The sequence below is a fragment of the Halichoerus grypus genome, chromosome 15 (assembly GCF_964656455.1).
Source record: "Halichoerus grypus chromosome 15, mHalGry1.hap1.1, whole genome shotgun sequence".
NCBI lineage: Eukaryota > Metazoa > Chordata > Mammalia > Carnivora > Phocidae > Halichoerus > Halichoerus grypus.
This window is the reverse complement of record NC_135726.1, coordinates 746,913-768,293: the sequence shown is the minus strand read 5'-3', so window position 1 is coordinate 768,293 and position 21,381 is coordinate 746,913. Positions and strand designations below refer to the sequence as shown.

The 21,381-nt window shown below is 58.5% G+C and overlaps 1 protein-coding gene across 9 annotated transcripts in view; it reads left to right on the top strand.

Moving 5' to 3' along the window:
- ACSF3 (acyl-CoA synthetase family member 3) overlaps positions 1-21,381 on the top strand; it is a 105,502-nt gene that overhangs the window by 39,704 nt on the left and 44,417 nt on the right. For 5 of the 9 annotated variants that reach the window (XM_078062709.1, XM_036119808.2, XM_036119812.2 and 2 more), the window contains exons 1-3: positions 11,342-11,428; positions 17,145-17,835; positions 19,075-19,230. In XM_078062709.1, coding sequence (XP_077918835.1) covers positions 17,170-17,835; positions 19,075-19,230 — 822 coding nt within the window. In that variant the 5' untranslated portion in view covers positions 11,342-11,428; positions 17,145-17,169. Of the gene's footprint in view, positions 1-11,341; positions 11,429-11,789; positions 11,933-12,661; positions 12,719-17,144; positions 17,836-19,074; positions 19,231-19,507; positions 19,546-21,381 lie in introns of those variants that run through there. The other 4 variants (XM_078062708.1, XM_036119811.2, XM_036119809.2 and 1 more) reach the window with 4 other exon arrangements.

Sequence of the window (21,381 nt, the reverse complement as noted above, 5' to 3'; positions counted from 1 at the left end):
TAGTGACTGGGAAGGAGGGGTGCAGCAGGTGCAGACCGAGGAGGGGGGGGGGCAGGAAGTCGCACCTTACCCAAAGAGAATCAGATTTTAAAATCCGATCATTGGGCGCCTGGGTGGCTCAGTCGTTAAGCGTCTGCCTTCAGCTCAGGTCATGGTCCCGGGGTCCTGGGATCGAGCCCCGCATCGGCTCCCTGCTCCGCGGGGAGCCTGCTTCTCCCTTTCCCTCTGCTGCTACTCCCCCTGCTCGTGCTCTCTCCCTCCCTCCCTCTTTCTCTCTCTCTCCCTCGCAAAAAATAAATAATCTTAAAAAATGTGATCATTGTGCTGGTCAAAAGAATTACCTCTATAGCTGGGTTTGGCTGGACGTGCAGCTCAGGCCTGACCCTGCTGTCTGTGGAGGGAGCCTCCGTTGCGGGTGCACGTGGGCACCCCACCCACCTTATCACCAGCACCGGCAAATACCTGCAGGGCAGCGTGAGACACCTACCCCGAGCTCAGGACAGACCTGCCCTGGGGGCAGAATTTTGTCTGGTTTTCGGGAGGAGGGTGTCCCCATGATCCCTGTGGCTAAAATAAGATGAGGGGTTGGGGAGGGGACAGCCCCTGGGGGAGCCCTGGGGATGAACAGACCATGCCAGTGAAGGTGCCGCCGCGCCAGGCCCTGGAGCTGTCACCACCACGGACGCTGTGTGTGTCCAGTGCCAGAGCTCCTGGCAGGGCTGTGTGTGGCCAAGCAACGGGCAGATATGGGGCAGGCAGCCTGGGCCCTGAGCACAGGCACTCAGCACTGCCCCACACCTGTGGCTCTGGTTTGCCAGAGGACCTGGGCCTCACTGTGTCAGCCCTGCCCCTCATCTCCCCACCCAGAGCTGGAGGCCCGTGCCGGGTCTGCCAGGACACCACCCACGGGAATCGCCAGCCGCCAGACAGCCCAAAGTGCCAGCCAGTCATGGGTGATCACTGCGTGATCACGGAGAGGGGTCCAGGTGGTCCTAGTGCCAACGCTGAGCTCATGCAGAGCCTCTCGGCCCTGGCTGCTGCACTTGAGTCGCCCTGGGGAACCTGGAGAAGTCCTGATGCCCAGGCCCCAGCCACACCAGCCCTGCCAGCACACTTGTTGTTGGCAAGCTCATAGGGAATGACTCAGGAGAAGGTCAGGGAAGGGATGTGAACAGAGGCTAGCTCCAGTCACTCCCAGCTCCACCACCTACTGACCTTCAGGCCTTGGCAGGACCCTGTGCTCGCCAATTTAGTTTTCCCCTCTGTAAAGTAGGTGTCTCCTAAGTCCCTGAGATGAAACGAGGAGACATTATGCCCATGCCTGGCAAGAGAGGGTACCAACCCAATGTGCACTGTCATATTATGGGCATAGGTTAGCACTTTAATCCTCACAGGCCTCTGGGAGCCAAGGTATTGTTACCTCCACTTATAGGAGAGGAAGCTGAGGCACTGAGAGGTTCAGCAGTTCACCTAAGGCCATGCAGCTAGTGTGGAAGAGAGCTGACAGCCAATTGATACAACAGTGGTGATGATGGTGACGGTGGTGATGGTGATGACAGTGATCATGGTGGTGGTGATGATGGTGGTGATGATTATGATGATGGTGGCGGTGATGGTAGTGATGATGGTGGTGATGGTGATGATGGTTATGATGATGATGGTGGTGATGGTGATGATGATGGTGGTGATGATGGTGGTGATAGTGATGATGGTTATGATGATGGTGATGATGGTGAAATGATGGTGATGATGGTGGTGGTGATGGTGATGATGGTGATGATGGTTATGATGATGGTGGTGATGGTGGTGCTGGTGCTGGTGATGATGATGGTGGTGATGGTGATGATGATGGTGCTGGTGATGGTGATGATGATGGTGGTGATGGTGATGATGGTGGCGATGGTGGTGATGATGGTGATGGTGATGATGGTAATGGTGATGATGGTAATGATGGTGATGATGATGGTGATGATGGTGCTGGTGATGATGGTGCTGGTGATGATGATGATGGTGATGATGGTGATGATGATGGTGATGATGATGGAGATGATGATGGTGAAATGATGGTGATAATGATGATGGTGCTGGTGATGATGATGGTGATGGTGGTGATGATGATGGTGATGATGGTGGTGATGATGGTAATGATGATGGTGATGATGATGGTGATGATGGTGATGATGGTGATGATGATGCTGGTGATGGTGTTAGTGATGGTGGTGATGGTGATGATTGTGAAATGATGGTGATGATGATGGTGATGATGATGGTGGTGATAATGATGGTGATGGTGATGATGGTGATGATGATGGTGGTGGTGATGATGGTGATGATGGTGGTGATGATGGTGATGATGATGGTGATGATGATGGTGGTGATGATGATGATGTTGGTGATGATGGTGATGATGGTGGTGGTGATGATGGTGGTGGTGATGGTGATGATGGTGGTGGTGATGGTGATGATGATGGTGATGATGATGGTGATGATGGTGGTGGTGATGGTGATGATGATGGTGATGATGATGGTGATGATGGTGATGGTGGTGATGGTGGTAGTGTTGGTAGTGATGATGATGGTGGTGATGGTGATGATGGTGATGGTGGTGATGGTGGTAGTGATGGTAGTGATGATGATGGTGGTGATGGTGATGATGGTGATGGTGGTGATGGTGGTAGTGATGGTAGTGATGATGATGGTGGTGATGGTGATGATGGTGATGGTGGTGATGGTGATGATGATGGTGGTGATGGTGATGGCGATGGTGGTGGTGGTGATGGTGATGGCGATGGTGGTGGTGGTGGTGGTGATGGTGGTGGTGGTGGTGGTAGTGATGATGGTGATGATGGTGATGATGATGATGGTGCTGATGGTGGTGATGGTGATGGTGGTGATGATGATGGTGGTGATGGTGGTAGTGATATCTAACAGCACCTACTCCATGGTTGGCAGCAGTTTGTACATATTCACTCATTCAACTCTCACAATTAGCTACTGATCGTCTCCAGATACAGATGAGGACAGTGAGGCATAATGAGAGAATAAATAGCTTGCTTGAAGCTCCACCACCAATTAGTGGCCAAGCAGGGACTCAGAGCATCAGGGGCCTGACTGTACTTTAATGCAGTGGTGCCTGTGTGTCTCCCATACGAGGAACATCTGCCTGCTGCCCACTCCACATGTCCCCCCCCGCCCCACTCCACTCTCCTTGACTGTAAAGGAGGGAGATCCTTGAGAAGTCCACATGGGAGGATTTTGTGGAGGCACTTGGCCCATGCTGACCCAGGCTGAGGGCTCAGTGTACTACCCATGTCACTGTTGTTACTCTGGCATTGCCATCTCGTCCTACCTGTGCCCTGTCCAGTTTACCAAGAGCCCAGCTATCCCTGCATGCAGCCTCTGTGGATGCCATTGTGTTGGGCCAAGGACCAGCCTGACCCTGTGGCTATGGCGACAAAGGGTGTCGGGGGTGCCCGGCCCCTATACTCTCTCCCGAGTGCGGGAGTCCAGGGGCAGAGGTTCCGGAGGGACGGGATAGAGTCTTGCACAGGAAGGGCCCTGGGAGGGCACAGGACCATCCGGTCCCTCTTCTTGCACTTGGGGAAGGGGGACCGAGGCACAGAGGGGCCGGTGGGCGGCAGGGAGAGTACAAGCACAGGACGTTTGTGCCGCAGGCTGGCTGGCACCAAGCCCACTCCAGAACGGCCTGGGGCTCGGGACGGAGACTGCTCAGCTGTCTGTTTTATGAAATCAGATGCCTCTCCTGCCAGTGTACCTGTGCTCCGGGAGCGCTGAAATGAAAAACACGAGGGTGGGAGAAGTGTTCCAGGCAACAGGCTTCGTGGGGAGCCCAGCAAGGGTGGAGCAGGCTAAGGAAGCCCCAGGCTCCTTGCCGATGGCCAGCAGCCCAATGCGGGGTGGCCCCTCCACCCGCCGGCCTCTGACAACTGCTTCCAGCCACTAAAGCAGCCCACGCCTGTGGGGAGGCCAGGAGTCAGGCAGGTGCTGGGACGGGGCCCAGGGTCTCCTTGTTCCCCCGAGACTGCCCAGCGTAAACCTGGATGGAACATGGCTGACATCTTCCAAGGGCTTGCTCTGGGTCTGGAAATGGGGTGTTGAGCTCAGAGTAACCTAGATTCCACAGTCATTCGAGCAGAGAACGGCAGAGACAACCAGGAGCAGAAGCTAAGGCCAGGCACCAGGATGGGGGCTGTGAGGCCAGGCCCCACAGGAGCAGCTGCTAGACTTCCCGAGGGGCCAGACAGGCCCTCCCTGGGCCCACACTGTGCTCCGTTCACCTCCTGCCCAGGCCCGTGCTGAGCGCAGGGTGTGGGTGTGGGCCTAGGTCAGGCGGAGCTGGGCTCTGGAACAGCTGGGAAGCTTCCCTTGGACTCTTATTTCCCAACAGTAAACGTGTTCTGAAGACCGGGGTTGACCCTGAAGCTCATGCCACCTCCCCACCCCTCGGCCCCCCAGCACTGCTCTGGGCAGCCTGAGACCTCCTGGACCCGGGAGCTGCGGCGTCTGGAGTGAGACCCTTGGCTGCCGTCCCCCTGTGGAGCTCTCAGCTCATGTCGGACAGCAGGAGAAGGGGCCGCCAGCCATCCAGGTATCCAGGTGCGTTGCCGGGCTCAGCTGCTCCCACTGTCCGCGAGCCCCCTGCAGCACCCACCTTACTGACACCAGCCAGCTCTGTCGCTGGGCGTGCCTGGGCTCCACACCACCGTCCTGCTGTATGTCTTCCCGGAGGCAGGGCGCTGTGCATCCTGACAGGTCACATACCCTCTGATCTGATTTCAGGGTGAGTCTTCCTAAAAAAATGGAGAAATTAGGACATTTGCTGTTAGGAGGCAGGACCTGAGGATCCACCTGTGGACCTGGCTAGTGCCCTTTGCACCCTGTCCTCAGAAGCCCAGTGGAGCAGGAAGAAAGGGACAAGGGACAATTAAGGATCAAAGTGACTGGCTCGAAGCTTCTTGGCCTCACCTGCCTCACAGGCCCATGTGCACACCACCTCTGCTTGAGTGGAGTCCCTTGGCATCCCCAACTCCTGGCTCAGCCCCTTCTGCAGTGCAGAGGCCCACAGGGAGACGTCGGCGTGATCTCCGTGAGGGAGAAGGGAGGAGGGGATGAGCAGGACAGGAGCCCTCACTGAACACGAATCCAGCCTTGCTTGCTGTGGACACCCCCATCCTATTCCACACCATGTTTGAGTCTGCTTCTTAGTTCTCTTCCAGCATCCCCCCAGTCTTTCCCCTTGAAGGGCCTGGGGGTCGGCAGCACCTCCTGCCTGCGTGCACACGCATGGCCCCTCCTGCTCAGCGAGGAAGGCTGATTAGCTGACTGGGTGTTAATGAGTCTTTCCCTCTCCCCTTGCCACCTTCGGGTAACTCCAACTGTAAATAACAGAAAACCAAGCTCAGAGTGGCCAAAGCTATTTAGCTTACCTAAGTGCAAGTCCAGAGGCAGGAGGTTACTGATATAATAGGTGCCCTGGCTCTTCACATTGCCCAGGACTCAGGCTCTGTCTGCCTCTTCTCCCATTGGCTCACTCTCAGGATGGTGCTTCTCATGGCTACAAAATGGCTGTGGTGGCTCCAGACATCACAGACACGGCATCCACCGTTGGACAGATGGAGCTACTTCTTCCAGTGCATCTCGTTTTGTTGGTGAGAACAACATTCCCAGGCTTACCCTCACATCTCATGGACCTCTCTCTCTACAAGGAGAAGGAGCCCAATGCGACTGGCTGGGGCCAGTCATGATTTGCTCCCTGGGGCTGGGGTTCTGGGGCCCCCCTTCCTTGAAGCACATGACTCTTGGGGAAGGTGAGAATGTGAACGAAATCAAGATTTGGAGAAAAGAGGGGAGGTAGAACAGGGAACCTTTGTCCAGTGGGTATGGACAGAATCTGCCAGAGTTTTCTTTTTTTTTTTAAGATTTTATTTATTTATTTGAGAGAGAGAGAGCACAAGAGGGGGGAGTGGGAGAGGGAGAAGCAGACTCCCTGCTGAGCAGGGAGCCTGATGCAGGACTCGATCCTGGGCCTCCAGGATCATGACCTGAGCTGAAGGCAGTCGCTTAACCAACTGAGCCACCCAGGCGCCCCAGAGTTGTTTTCCTGGATTTGCAGAGTGAAGAGGTCACCTGGCCATTCCTACCAATACCCGCCCCCCTCTCTAATAATTGGTCCTGCCGGAATCTGCAGCTCATGCTCTGGGGTGAGCAGATGTGAAAGTCGGGAGGTCTTCATCCACTCTTTGGTGTCTCCTGAGCGCCTCCCACATGCAGGGCACACCCCGAGACAGGCGTGGCCTTGCTGCGTAGTACCATGCTGAGCGGTTCCCTCCCCCCCCACAGTGAAACTTCGGGCCCTGCCTCCCCTCGCCCCACCCCTCCTCATGTCCAGTCCTCCTTGTCATGCAAGCACCGATTCAGGCGCTGCTCCCAGAACACCTTCCCTGAACCCACCTGTCTGGACTGAGGTCTTCCTGACCCCTTCCTGTTCTGTGATGCAGATGTTTATATAGATGTTCTATGACGGTGAGGGAAACTATTCAGCAGTTGCCATATTGTGGGCACAGTGCTGAAGGTTTTACGTGGAAAATCTTAATTTTTACAATATCCCTTGGAAGTAGGCATTCTTACCTCGGGTGGAAACAGACCGGAGGTTAACTTGCCAAATGTCACACATCTCTAACTGATCGGAGCAGTGTGTTCGTTCTCTATTGTTCAGACGACCCCCGATCTTAGTGGCTTAAAATCATAAGTGTATATTATCTTACATGGTTTCCGAGGTCAGGAGTCCAGGAGCAGCTCCACGGGGCGGGCCACCAATTTTGTGCTGGAAGGTTGGCAGGGGCTGCAGGCTCGTCTGGGGGCCCGACCGGGGCTGGAGGAGCCGCTTCCAAGGTGGCGGCTCCCGTGGCTGTGGGCGGGAGACCTCAGTGCCTCGCACGTGGGTCTGTCCACGGGGCTGCTGAGAGTCCTGCAACGTGGCAGCAGCGGCCCCCAAGTGGGCGACTGACAGCGAGCGGGGCGGGATCCTAATGCCTCATATGACCTCATGCAGAAGCCGCACATGGCCATTCTTCCAAACCTGGTGTTGACGTGGGCCGGCCCTATTGCTTGGGATGGGACATGCGTGGGCACAGATAGTGGGGGGCTGGCAGCCGCAGGCAGGGTAGGAACAGGCCCCCAGCCACTGCTGACTAGCCCACCCCTGTTCGTGCATCCAGGGCCGTCGAGCCCCTCCTCAGCCAGCACCCGCTCCCTGCTCAGCCGCGCGAGAGCCGACAGCAGGGAGGGAACGTGTTCCCTTTCTGTGGAAACTGCTGCCAGACAGATCTGTGTTTTGCTTTAATCAAGTGGAAAGGTGTGACCCAAGCGCCCCCAGCAGTTTGGGCTCATTAAGCTGGAGGTGTGAACAGAATCAAGGGGAAGGAGGGTGATACTCCTACCACACCTCTCTGCTTGTTCCCAGGATGCTCCGGCTGGAACAGTGTCCTCTGGGAAGGGCTGGGGGTTGGGAGTGGACAGGGGGCCTCAGGGTGAGGCTGGGCTGCACCCGATTCTGCCCACATTGTTGGGGTGCCACTCACCCCACACAGAGGCCTCTCCAGTCTGCCTTCTGGAGGAGGCACCCCATTACTCCAACATCCACGTCCCGAGCACCCGTTCTGGGGCATCCGTGGAGGGGCTGCTGACCAGGATGCTGGTGACCAGCGACAGCGGTCAGTGTGTAGGAGCAGCTGTGAGCGTCCTGGCCCCGAGGTCCTCGTAGCAGGAGTCTGCCAGGAACGGAGGTGGGGCTGCCCTTACCGTTCCGCAGACGCGAGGCCCCGGACACCAACAGCACCCCCTTACATTCATGGGGGCTCCCCGTCAGATGGGGGAGCAGCCTGGGCAGGCCAGGGCCACACGGCCCCATGGACACCCTGCCCACCCAAGACTCCCTGCCAAGGGCACCCCTCCTCCCAGGGTCAGATCTACAGGCAACCCAGGTTTGGAACAGGTGGGACCTCCCTCTGGGGGGGCTCCAGGAGGGGTGAGGGGCCCTCCTTCCCCAGGCTGGCACGGGCCTGCCAGCTGTAGGACTCAGCACGTTTGCACGTGGAGCCAGCTCCCTACCAGCTCAAAGCTGTGGGGAGCGTGTATGGGCTCACAGGGCAGCGTGGGGGGGCCCTGCAGGAGCTCACCCCTTCACAGGACGGCCGCTGCCATGTCTCATGCTGTCCTGCACGCTCTGTCCACACACACACTGGGAAATCCTACCACACGTGCACTCTTGTGTTCTATTTTTTAAATGTTGAGATTTAAGAAAGTACTTTTTTATTTTTTTTGAAGATTTTATTTAGAGGGAGAAGGCACGAGTGGGGGGAGGGGCAGAGAGAGAGTCTCTCAAGCAGATTCTGCACTGAGTGCGGAGCCCAACACAGGGCTCAATCTCACGACCCTGAGATCATGACCTGAGCCGAAATCAAGAGTCGGACGCTTCACTGACGGAGCCCCCCAGGCGCCCCAGAAAGTACTTTCATGCTATTTTCATTCAATCACAGGTTGTTGTAAGCAATTCTAGGATTCTGTATGGCTTCCCTCTTACCCTTTCGCTCCCCTAATTCACCTGCTGTAGGACATGTGAGGTGTTCCCTGGTTTGTGGCGGTGGGGGGGTAGCATGGCTGTGAGCATCTCCGAGGACACAGCTCGTGGAGATGACTCGTTCTTTATGGAGGTTGTTGGTCTGGCATATAGGTAGATCTGATCGGAAGCAGAGGGACACGTGTGTCTGGTTGTTCGTCAGCCTCACAGACAAGGTGGTCATGCAGCAGGCGGGCAGGACGTGGGTTCTGTGTTTGAAATCCCAGCTCCGTCACGTGGTAGGCGCGTGAGTGTGGACAGATGCTCTGACTTCTCTGAGCCTGTTTCCTCATCCGTGAGACAAGGGACAATGCAGCCCTTTGCCAGACGGTCACACAGCTCCTTGCCTCGCTGCCCTCGGACCCCTGCCCGGAAGCACCTCCTCAGAGCGGTCCCAGGGCCTCCGTTTTGAAAGCCTTCGAGGCCACCTTGCCGGGCTTGATTCTTCTTCAGAGCACTTACCGTCAGCCTCGGCCAGCTTGGGCGGCTATAACAAAACGCCACCGTCTGGGGCCTTATAAACAGCAGTCACTGGCTCCGCACAGTCCTGCAGGACGCAAGGCCTATACCAGGGCACCAGCAGGCCCAGGGTGCCGAGGGCCAGCGTCCTGGCCGGGAGACCTCACCTGCTTGACCTCACGTGGCGCAGAACAGAGGCAAGCTCTCCCGGGACTCATCAGGGGGCTCTGCCTCACGCCCTCATCTATCCTAACTGCCTTGCCAAGACCCCACTTCTTAACATCTGAACTCTGGGGGACACAAACATTCAGGCCATGACCCCACATGGCATGTGCCTTGTTCATGTGTCCATGTACTCACCACTCACTCCCCGCCCCCCCACTGTGCCGCAAGCCCGTGAGCTACAGGAGGGTGGGGCTCTACATCCGTGTGCCTGGAACACGCCTGGGGGCTCGTGGGCATCTCCAGACACCACCCGGCCGTCTCGTGAACTGCCACGAGGCCAGTGGGAGGCCGTGGAAGCACTGCGGGGTAATGATGATTTACTGTGCCTGGTGGGCACCCTCGCTCGGGGACCAGAGGCAAGAATACAGCCACCCACCATGGCGATGCTGGGCGGGGGCTCCCGCGGGCTCAGAGGAGCCATGAGTTTACATGAAGTGCTTCCTTGTTCCCTCCCCCTTTAAAAATGATTTTATAGTCTATTTATCACAGTTATACGCAGTTTGAGGGACCACCCTCCCCCTTTCTGCCCAGACGTGACACTACGTCCCTCCACGTGTCTGAACAGCCTCCATGGGTGTCCCCGTCACTGTCTTCCCCTGCGGTGGACACTCCCTGCTCACTCCCTCCACACCTGGCCCTCCAGCCGCACCCTTCCTGCATCCCATCCCTCCCTCCAAGACTCGGCCATAGACTTGGTTAGGTCAACATCAACGTTTGCGGGGAGTGGGTACCTTGTAAATGTTTCTGTGGCTGTGAGTCTGGAAGTGCTGTGGGGAACAGCTTTCTAGAACAACATGATCTCTCTGTCCTGGCTGCACATCTTCCCGTGTTGTCTGTATGAATCGTCACCCTTTCTCTTGATCCCTTTTCTATGTGATTGTTCCTCTTCTAGGCCCAAACTCTCCCTCGATTGTTCTGATCTCGAGTACACGCACCAGATAATCTGCCAGGTTCATCTTCCCAGGGATGGCCGCTCCCACCTGTGAGGTGGGGTCCCCAGGAGCGGGAGCAGGGCCAGTGGCGAAGCTGGGATCTGACTCAGGCTTCCACTGGAAGCAGGCGGCAGGGGGACCAGCCGGGGCTATCTCAGTCATCTGGAGTGAAGTAAGGGTTTCCAGGGCCCCCCCGGGTGGCTGGCTCCTGAGGGATTTTGGAGAATGGAGCAGGACTGATGTGAGCTGGGATGGAAGGAGTCTGTAGGACTGAGCCTAAAGTCCGCTGTCACTGACAGTCCTGGAGGCTGGAAGTGGGAGACCAATGCACGGGTGGACTCTGTGTCTGGTGAGGACCCGCTTGCTGGTTAACGGTCTGGCTGCGTCCTTGCGCAGCCAGAGGGCCAGGGAGCTCCCTCCGGCCCTTGTTGTCAAGGCAGGAAGGTCCCTCATGGCCTGAGCACCTCCCAGAGGTCCACCTGCTGATAGCATCACATGGGGGGTTAGGTTCCAGCCTGAGAATTCTAGGGGACACCCACATTCAGCGCCTAACAGCGAAAGTGTCTGACTCTCCAACACGCAAGTGAGCTGTCCGGGCTGCAGTTCGCATCTGGCTTGCGCTCGCTCCGTGCCCGCTGCCCACCCTGTGCCCGCTCAGCCGCTGCGGCCCAGGCGCCCTCCCCGGCCCGGGCCCTCTGCGGCCCTCCGCCCAGGAGCCAGCCGTAGCCCTGCTGGCTCTCCTCGGTCTCTTTCTATTTCCTCTCTCCCTCCCCGAAGCCGCGCTCTTTTCCGAATAGGACCTCCCGCTTGGGCCCATTTCCCTCGGTCTTTCTGTCCCACGTGTCCGGAGGGTTTGCTCCAGGCCGCGCGCCCCAGGGCAGCGCCGTCCTCCCAGGGGGCCCGCCCGCACCGCAGGCCAGAGTGGACTGTGGCGACGCGGCGGCAGCCCCGCGCGCGACCGGGGCGCCCAGGCAGCGAGGCCACACCGAAGCCAACACCCCGCTCGGCGGCGCCCGGAACCCGCCGCGGCAGAGCAGCAAGCGCCGGGGGACGCGCTCGGGCGCCGGACGCGGGGTGCGCGCGCAGCCGCAGTTCCGGTTCCGGACTGGCCCGAAGAGGAGCGGGAGGAGGAGCGCGCGCGGGAGGAGGAGGAGCGAGTGCCCCGCCAGCCGAGGTAGAGCCCTCCGCCCCCGGGCCCCCGCAGGTGTCCCCGCGCAGGGCTCCCCCCCCGGTGGCCGCAGGTGGCCTGTGTCACGTGCTGTGCCAAGTGCAGGGACCCCGCCCGAGGCGCGGCCCCGGGGGGCTGTGCGGGCGGGGGTCGGGCGGTCGGTGGGTCCGCCCTCAGCCCCCGTTACCCGTTACCGGGGCGCTTTATGTCCCGCGTCTGCAATAAAGTCATTTCTGTTCCGCTCGGGCCCGCCGTGCGCCCGAGTGTGGGGTGCGCCTGCGCACGTGGGGGCCGGCCCCTTCCCCCTTCCTGCGGGCCGGCGGGTCTGGGGACGGGGGGTAACAGGAGGGCCAGCCGGGTGTGGGGTGCGCCTGCGCACGTGGGGGCCGGCCCCTTCCCCCTTCCTGCGGGCCGGCGGGTCTGGGGACCGGCAGTGACAGCGGAGGGCCAGGCGCTTGAAAGGCCCTGTGAGCAGCCACCTTCTGGGAGGCAGGGGAGACGATGAGCCAGGTTTGGAGGGTGCTGCAGACTTTGCTGGAAAGGGAAGGGGTGAGAAATCGGAGCTGTCCTGTGGGGAGCTGTGGAAGCGCAGCCCCAGAGGGGAGATGTTTGTGCTGGGGCCCAGGTGGGGCCCAGGAGCAGCAGTGCCACCAGCGGGCATTGGGGGGGCCCTGGGAGGTGACCGCCCATGCCCCAGCGCCCTCCTCGAGGCCAACTCAGTCAGTGGAGTCAGCTCTGGACCTGGGGTAGCAAGCTTTACCCCTCCAGATGACGTTTCTGAGATGGTGTTTTACTTCCTAATATGGATGTAGGTTTAAGCATATGGCGTTTAGATTTGAATGCAGTGTTCGTAAATGCAATGTGAATGTCCATCACTTAAAAATATAACCTTGAAAAAAGCCCCCGAAACCGCAGGCTTGGTGTTGAAATGAATGCCTCCCACCACGAGGAGAATGTGGCCCTCTTGCACCCAGGCCACAGAGTCAGCAGACCACAGGAAGTGCTGGGCTCTGCTTTATATTCGGGTTCTGGGGGTGGAGGGGTCAGGCCGGTGTCGCCCGTCAGGTGCCATTTGATTCATTTCGAAACCAGCCACCTTCGTTTGAATGCAAGTATCACTCTTATGAATCGATCTTTGTCGTGGGGCTCCCCGGTGAGCACCGTGCGAGGGATGGTGCAGCCATCGGTCCCCTTCTGTGCGGCCGGGCCGTCTGTCCCTCACTGGTCTTGTTGTTACAGGTGGGACGGGAAGGCTTACGCACGTGAAGGAACTGGGAAGGAGGAGCAGGTGTCCAGGTGTGTGTGAGTCTGAGACCACAGGTGCCACCCTGTGTCGGGCAAGCCTTCTGCAGGGCCCACGTGCTCTGGTGGTCTGCCTCAGAGTCTGGATGTCAGCATACCGAGTCTGCCACGTTTCTGGCCGGGCGCCTGTGGAATCTGAGAGCAGCGTGTCCCCCTCTGGGAGAGGGAGGGCTGGCCCGGCTCCCCAAAAGGCAGATTTCTGTGGTTTTGGCTGAGCTTCTGTCGCATCGCCGCACGGTGATGCTGCTTATCCTGGGCCGGCTGGCATGTTGAGAGCAGTTTTGTGAAGCTGAGTAACTGAGATAGGGAAAACCCATGGCCTAATTGCATGTACTTGGTGGCCGTGTCCCTCCAGGCTGTGCCGCTGGGGGTGACAGGGAACCCCACAACCAAAGGCCCCGTGGTCGAAGGTGGGGCTCTCTTCCTAAGGGGTCCAGAGGTGTTTGGGAGGGAGACACACAGTCATCTGCCCTGAATAGATTGATGTTTTTGCTTGTTCAAGGCAGGGCCCTGATCCCCTTTTTTTTATGAGGGAGTGAGTTCAGGGTCACATACCTGAGTGACTTAAAGCTGTTTTGAAGGGATGGCCCCATGCTCCCACATGTTTGGTGGGAGAATAAATTAGTGCAGCCTCTCTGGCCGTATTTACTCAAATTAAAAGTTATTTTTGTTGAGGCCCCCCGCTGAGCGCTGGGAGGGCCTCTTCTCCTGAACTACCCACTGTGAGCTCAGGTGCACGCGCCCCGCATCTCCTTCCTGCCACAACATGGGCCCAGCAGCCCCTCCTCCCCCGCAGCTGCAGCTCGCTGCCCTCCCCAGACAGCCAGCCTGCAGCCTCCAGCGCCTGGCCCAGGCACTCCTCGGACGGCTGGCTGCAGACACGCTCCCTCCCGTGTGCGTGTGTCCCTGCAGCGGGACTGACGACGTCACGTCCACACAAACCGTCTATGAACCAGAAGTTCTAACCAAGAGAAGAATGCTGTAGATCCACCATCCGGAACAAAATTTTTTATGTTTTTGTCTTTTGTGTGTAAAGGAAAATACTAATACTGAAGTTGAAGCATCTCCAGTTTTAAAAAACAAATGGTATTTATTAGGCTTTTAAAAAGACTGATTGTAAAAGTCATACATGCTCATTTCAGAAAAATTGGAGAAAATTGGGAAGTGCTAGGAAAAGACAGGAATCATCTGCATCCCTGTAACCTTATGAACACTTGGGTGTGTACCTTCCCGTCCTTGGTGGTCTTGTAGGACGCTGCCTGATGGCCAGCACACGCCCTCCACGGCTGACCGCCACACACCCCGTCTGGACCCTTTGGTTTAGACCCGGGTTTCAGTATCATAAATAACGCTGTCGTGAGCATCCCCTCTGTGCATCTCTGATTGTTTTCTGAAGACACATTTTAAAGAGAATAGCCATGGGAACAAAGGGTGTGTATTTTTTGGAGTTTTTTGTCCCATCTTGGAAGTGATGCCGAATTACCCTTTTGGAGGGCTGAGTTGATGCCCTGGGGCCCGCCTAGCCAGAGGGGCCACCCGCAGGTCCTGGGGGCAGCCTGGAGTTGACTCAGATGGCAGTGTCTCTGGCAGCCCCCCATTGTGGACGCTCCTCACTGCTTGTCCTGTGGCCGAATTGGGGGTGTGGGGGGACCAGCCAGGCCTGGGCTTGGATCACTGCTTCTCCTGCTGTCTTGAGGTCTCAGGCAGGGGACTTCCCCTCTCGGGTTCCCTGGGGGCTGTTGCTGTGACTGCCTCTTGCGGCGTCCGCCCCCAGCCCTGCTATGGAGGCCATCGAGGCCCCGCACGGGAGGAAGGTGGGGTCAGCCCTGTTTGCCTGTTCTGTGTTGCAAGTGCTCGGGCTCCAGCTTCTCACCACCGCCGTCTGGCTCAGGATGCTGCCGCTCCTGGGGTCCCTGGAGAAGCAGGCAGCGCGTTCCCCTCTCCCAGTGAGGGAGGCAGGAGGTGTCTGCTCTTTGAGACCCCGGAGGGGAGGCCCCTTATGGGGGAGACGTGGACGCGGGTGTGGATGAAAGGAGAGTGCCATCAATTTCTGTAGCTGCGGGTCTGGCACCACCTCTCATGCCTCCCGGGATAGGGGTGGAAGAAGCAGCCGTTTCCGGCTACCGGGGTGCCCTATTCCTTAGCACCCCAGAGAATGCTGTCCCCTCCAGCGAGCACCCTGGAACGTCTCTCTTGCACTCTCCCCAGCAAGAATCTGGCCGGAAATGCCGTGTAGCAGGTTTTCTGTTTGCAGGCTCTCTTTGTTTTGTTTTGTTTTCCCACGGCCTGTAGAGCAAACAGGAGGATCTGCGAGAAGTGAGGACGGGAAACAACATGTCTCGGCTATGCGGGTTTGCTCTTCAGCGGCTCTCTTTCTTTCCAAAACTAGCGTATCTGGCGTGCTTATCACATTTACTGTTTCCTTACCACGTGTCAGGTTTCTCTATGGTAACAGAAGTCCAGAGGTGTGGAACCAGCCCCAAATCCACCTCTGAACTCTGTGTAGAGGTCGGGACAAGGGCACAGAGAAGTTGTAGGACACTGCGGCTTTTGATGACTGCCTCTTTCATCTGGAAATAGAGTGGGTCTAGTGCATTTGAGAACCGACCATTCGGTGGAGGCTGTGGAGCGTTGAGGAATATTCGCACAGGACCTCGGAGCAAACAGCTTCGGCTGAGAGGGTCCTCAGCGGCTGCGGGGTCTCCTCCCACATGGCCGGAGCTGGAGCCTCTCCCTGCTGGCCTGTGGCGGGGACCGTGCGGAGCCCCTGGCTGCACCACAGCCGGCACGCTGAGGGGCTCGCGTTCCAGGCATAACCCCGTTCCGGCAGTTCTTCCTGCCGTGCAGCTTGTTTGTTTTGTTAGGTAATTATGAAGTGTTGCGTATAATCTGTTCTTAAATTAAGAACAGAGAACAAAACTGTTTAGTGCTCATAACAAACAATAACACATTAGTTTTCCCCTGTAGCAAGTTACTGGGAGAGAGAAAAGTGTGGATCTGAGCAGGGGGAGGGCTTGGGAGACTGAGCGGGAGGGAGGCAGCAGGGGTGCCTGGCCTCCCGCCCCCCTGCCCAGGTCATTCCTGCGCATCTCTGCTCGGCTGGGCCTGTCGGAAAGAAGACTTGTGGCTTCCGTTTTGCTGTGTTGTTGGCCGGCAGGCGTCCTGTCAGCCGGTGGCATTCAGAGGTGCCCTCTGGGGTCCCCGTGCCTGGCCCCCGTGAGAGCGGTGGGCATGCCGTCCATGGGCGGACGCGGCTGCCGGCTCTGCTGTGCTTGGCTGGGGGAGGGAAGGCCCAGGCTGGGCTCTGTCTCGGACTTGGGGGCTGAGCAACCTTGACTTTTCTTCTGTGTGAGATAGGGTCAAAGGTGGTGTCCTTGTTTCTTGAACAGGGTGCTTGAAGGTGAGGTTGAGAGGTGCAAACACGTCGTAGCATGGGGGGTGCATTTTCACTGTCAGTGTCGAGTGGTCTCGTTAGAAATCCCCGGGGACAAGTGAGTCGCGGAGCCCAGAAAGGTGCTGAGGCCCGGGGCTGTGCCCAGGGAGGGAGGCAGTGACCCCCTGAGCACCAGAGGCGACGGTGGGGAAGAGCGACCCCTGAAGGAACTGTGGAACGGGGGGTTTCAAACCAGAGCGAAGGGTTGTTACTGACCCTGCGGTCCGCCCTGGCCCTGGGAAGGAGCCTGCCGGTTACACTGGAGGCAGAGTCCAGGGTAGCAGGCGGGCTCCCGGCCTCTGGAATTGAGCTGTCCCTGCAGAAGCAATCTTGGAAGTGTGCACCCATCCCTGTTAAGTGCTGACGCCTACGGCTGTCCCCGTGAGGCACTGTCCCCGAGCAGGACGTGGGCACGGAGCCAGACCCGCTGCAGGACGCTGCCTGGCCCTGCCTGGCTCACCCTTTGCAGGGGGAGGGAGGAGTCAGGATTCAGTTTAAAGCCAGACTGACACCCCGGAGACGCGTACACGCACTTCGAGACTCTGCATGCCACCGTGTTCCCGAACGCCCTCCCGTCGGAAGTGCACGGAGCAGAAGCGGGCCGTGCACTGAGCCGCGAGTGCCGGATGGACAGAGAATGGGTGCTCAGCAGCCCTCCGGGCTTTCCCCTCTTGGCTAGTGATTTTCCAGCTCAGAGTTCTAAAAAAAAAGCATTCTTCAGAATTTACTTTAAGGGCATTGAATTTGCTTTTCCTTGGTTTTACCGAGTTTCATTGTTTTAGAATCTTGTATATTTTTGAAATCTGTTGCTGAGAGTAAATAAAAGCTGGAATGTTGGACCGTAAATCCGGACGGTGCCGTATGGTGTGTAGGGCCTCCTGTGTGGGGAGGTTACCTTGTGAATGAGGTCGGGCAGGCTCTGGCCGGGAGGTGAGAACAGATCAGCGGCAGTAACTGGCGCTCCTCTCTCTTCCCGCCCCGCCCCAGGTACATCGAGCTGGACGTGTCCGCGATGCTGCCCCACCCAGTGATGTCCTTCCGGCGCCTGCTCTGTGCTGTGGCCTCCCACCGGCCCGCCCCCTTGAGATGCGGAGGAAGCAGCCGCCTGCACACGGCCCCAGCCGCCTGTGCTGACAGGAGCGCCCCTGTGTTCACCCGCGCCCTGGCCTTTGCGGACAGGATTGCTCTCATTGACCAGCATGGCCGCCACACGTACAAGGACCTTTACTACCACAGCCTCCGCCTGTCCCAGGAGGTGTGCCGTCTCCTCGAGTGTGCTGGCGGGGACCTCCGGGAGGAGAGGGTCTCCTTCCTGTGCTCTAACGACGTCTCCTACGTGGTCGCGCAGTGGGCCTCGTGGATGAGCGGAGGCATTGCTGTCCCCCTATACAGGAAGCACCCCCAGGCCGAGCTGGAGTATTTCATCCGGGACTCCCGGAGCTCTGTGGTCCTCGCTGGCCAGGAGTACGTGGAGCTCCTGCGCCCACTGGTCAGGAAGCTGGGAATCCCACTGCTGCCTCTCCCGCCCACGGTCTATGGTGCAGCGGCTGAGGGGCCTGGGGACTGGGAGGTGCGGGAGCGGAACTGGAGAGACCGAGGCGCCATGATCATCTACACCAGCGGGACCACGGGGAGGCCCAAGGGTGTCCTGAGCACTCACCACAACCTCAGGGCCATGGTGAGTGCTCCCGTGCTGCCGTGCTGGGGCTTCTGGGGGTGGTCTGCCTTGCCTTTCCTAGGCGACCGCCCCCAGCTGCCACTGTTCTGCCCGCCCTCCCAGAAGCCTGTGGCCAGAAGTGACCCCCAGTCCTGCTAACCCGTGGGGGACGGCTCTGGGAAAGGCGGGGGTGGTCACTCAGGCTAAGAAGGACTTAGGGGCCCACCGAGGGCTCCTCAGGGCCGTGCAGCCAGTGAAGGACAGAGTGGCCCATGCACGATGGTGAGGGTTTCAGAGGAAGCAGCTGTGGAGCGACCGTTCAGGATGTATGATCAGCCCTGGGAAACCCGAGCACAGGACTCGGAGCCTACGTTTGGGCACTGTTTTCGTGTTCTGTGGCCTTAGCATCTTAGCCAAGCTCCACAGCTATTTTATTTACCTGTCATTTATGTCCTCCCTGCTTCCAAAAAATATGTGTGTGTACGATCCAGACTCTCGTACGCTAGGAGCAGTAAGAGAGACGCTCAGAACCGCAGAGATGAGGTGTGAGGTCAGTGCCATTGAGTCCCAGCCTAATTCAGTCCCTACGGCAGGGGTAAACTGAGTCCAGGCTGACTGCAGGCACGGCCTCATTGATAGGTTTTCTCTGTCTCCTGCAAGATAGACGTTTTGTCTGGAGGGACCATCTGTTGACTGGTACCTGTAAGGGGGTGTGCATGTCACGTGTGTTTGCCTGTAGCGTTCACAGGGGCATGCGGGTGGCGTCCTCACTGGTGATTTTCAGAAGATTCCAATGGGCGTGTTTCACGGTGCTTCTTACTCAAAGCTCAGGATGTGGCGGAAACCCGGCTCCAGGTCCTGTGACCGACCGTTCAGCTGCGGTGAGGGAGGTTCCAGAATCAGGCAGGCAGAGCAGGGCGGGCGTTCGGATTCAGGCCTGGACTCTGCAGATGCCCAGAATCCAGGGCCCGCTGGAGCCAAAACCACGCTTCCGACTGCCTGGGGGAAGAGCCACCAAGAGCGCATGCGGAGGACTTGGGACCCCCCACACCAAAGCCCTGGCCCTGTCCAGCTCTGTTCTTGGACGTGGGGGTCTGCAAGTGAGCCAACAGACCCTCGGGCGCGTGGCTGCCGTCCCCCTCAGATGCCGTGAAGGGCCAGGCGCCAGAGCGTGAGCCTCCCCGCTCCTCTTCCCAGCTGGGGAGGCCTCGCTGGCCTGGTGGCTTCCCTCCCGTCTGAGGCTGTCCTGTCGTCCCACAGGTGATGGGGCTGGTCCACAAGTGGGCGTGGAGTAAAGACGATGTGATCCTCCACGTCCTCCCACTGCACCACGTGCACGGCGTCGTCAACAAGCTGCTCTGTCCCCTCTGGGTGGGGGCCACCTGTGTGATGCTCCCCGAGTTCAGCGCACAGCTGGTAAGTTGGGGACGGGCTCTCGCCGTGGCTGGATTTGGGGGCCACCTGTGTGATGCTCCCCGAGTTCAGCGCACAGCTGGTAAGTTGGGGACGGGCTCTCGCCATGGCTGGATTTGGGGGCCACCTGGTGATGCTCCCCGAGTTCAGCACACAGCTGGTAAGTTGGGGACGGGCTCTCGCCGTGGCTGGATTTGGGGGCCACCTGTGTGATGCTCCCCGAGTTCAGCACACAGCTGGTAAGTTGGGGACGGGCTCTCGCCGTGGCTGGATTTGGGGGCCACCTGTGTGATGCTCCCCGAGTTCAGCGCACAGCTGGTAAGTTGGGGACGGGCTCTCGCCGTGACTGGATTTGGGTGCCCATGGCGCCTTCCTCTGCAGTGTGGACTTTGCCAGCTATGCGAGTTCTCTGTTGCTGCTGTAACAAATGATCCCAAACCGAAGGGGCTTAAAACAACACAGCTGATTCTCTGACAGTCGTGACGTCAGAAGTCCTTCTTGTGGAGTGAAAGTCGGGGTGTTGGCGGGGCCGCTTGCGTCTGGAGAGGCCGATTCCTGCTGTTTCTGACATCTAGCCGCACGGCGCCCTTGCCTTGCGGCCGCCTCAGCCCAGGCTCTGCCCGCCTCCTGTGGACCCTGTGATCACTTCAGTCCACCTGCATGTCCAGGGTCCCCTCCTTTCTCAAAAGCCTTAACCCCATTTGCAAAGTCCCTTTTGCCACGTGAGGTGACATATCCATGTGGATTAGAACAGGATGTTTTAGGCCCGTTGCTCAGCCAAGCACACCAGCTTTCCTTTGTTCTGGAGCGGGAGGTCCAGCTGGGGGCCCTTTGTCGGTCCCCGATGTGCGCATCTCTGCAGCATGCTGTACCTTCCCCACCCAGCCAGGCCGGCAGGGCAGGGCCCCCCACTGCTGAGCAGAGCGCAGTGATGAGGATGCCGCTTCGCAGGGAAGAAGACCTGGTCAGGTGCTGACCTGCCGCTGGACACTCTGCAAGCCTGTTTCCCATATGTCTTGGTCGAGGCTGGGTGCTGCACAGACTGCCCTTGGTGAGGGCTGCCAGGCATGTGTCCTGGGAGGCACCGCCCTGCACGGCTGGCTGACTGTTTGCTTCACAGGGAACTGTCTCTTTGGGAGAGACCCGAGATTTTTGTTAATTTTTGCTATAACTTATGTGATGATTAGAGCTTTTATTCACAGGGAAAAGGTTGAAAAGAGAATGTTGAGGTCACATCATACTAGTTCTCAAAACACCAAATGGCCAGATTGTCAAAGCAAAGAGCCCAGGACACCCCTGAGGCCGGGCTCTTGGTGTGGGTTGATGGCTGTGCAGGGGCCATCCTGCAGGGTGGACCATCCCCAGCCGGAGGAGACCGAGGTCGCGCTCCAGCCAGCGCTCACCTAGTACTCCGGCTGCTTGAAGGCTCCTGGCCCATCGGAGGGTCTGTTGGGAAGAGCACCCAGGTTCCCTGCCCAGCAGCTCAGAGCTTGCGTTGCCTCATGAAGGGGCCCTGGAAAGCCAGGGTCCTTGGTCTCCAGCATCCAGCAGCGTCCACCTTTCTGCCTCCCTTAGGCCTCATCCACCCCTCGCAGCCCAGAGCCTTAACCCACAGGTGGTGTTGGGAGCGGGAAGGAGGAGGCTCTGGGGACAGGCTCTTGAGAGCAGCATAGCCCAGACAACCTTCCACCTCTCTGTCCCTCAGTCCTGTTCCCTGAGAAAGAGGACCAGTGTGAGCCCTGCCCCGGGGACATGCAGGAGTGCCCAGCACACAGCCAACATGGACACCTCTCCCAGGAAGATGGAGCCTGAAGAAGGGGGCCCTTTCTTCTCTTGCTCCTGCTAGAGTTTCAGTCCAGAAGGAACTTGCTGTATATGACCCAGTGAGCCTGTTTGCTGACCGCCGGTTGTAGGGGAGTTTAGAGAAGGAGTAGCCATTGACAGGACAACAGAGGTGGAGGCCCTCGGGCCAAGGTGGTCACTTTGGACCTGTCCCAAGAGCCCAGGGCACAGCTCTGGGAGGGCTCTGGGCCTTCTGTCTACTCCTTCGGCCGCCACAGCTCTGCCTTCATTGTTTGTGTTTTGTTTCGGAGCTGCAGGATCCCGGGAGGTTTTAGGGGAACAGAGAATCTGCAGCTTGAAGATGCCTTTCAG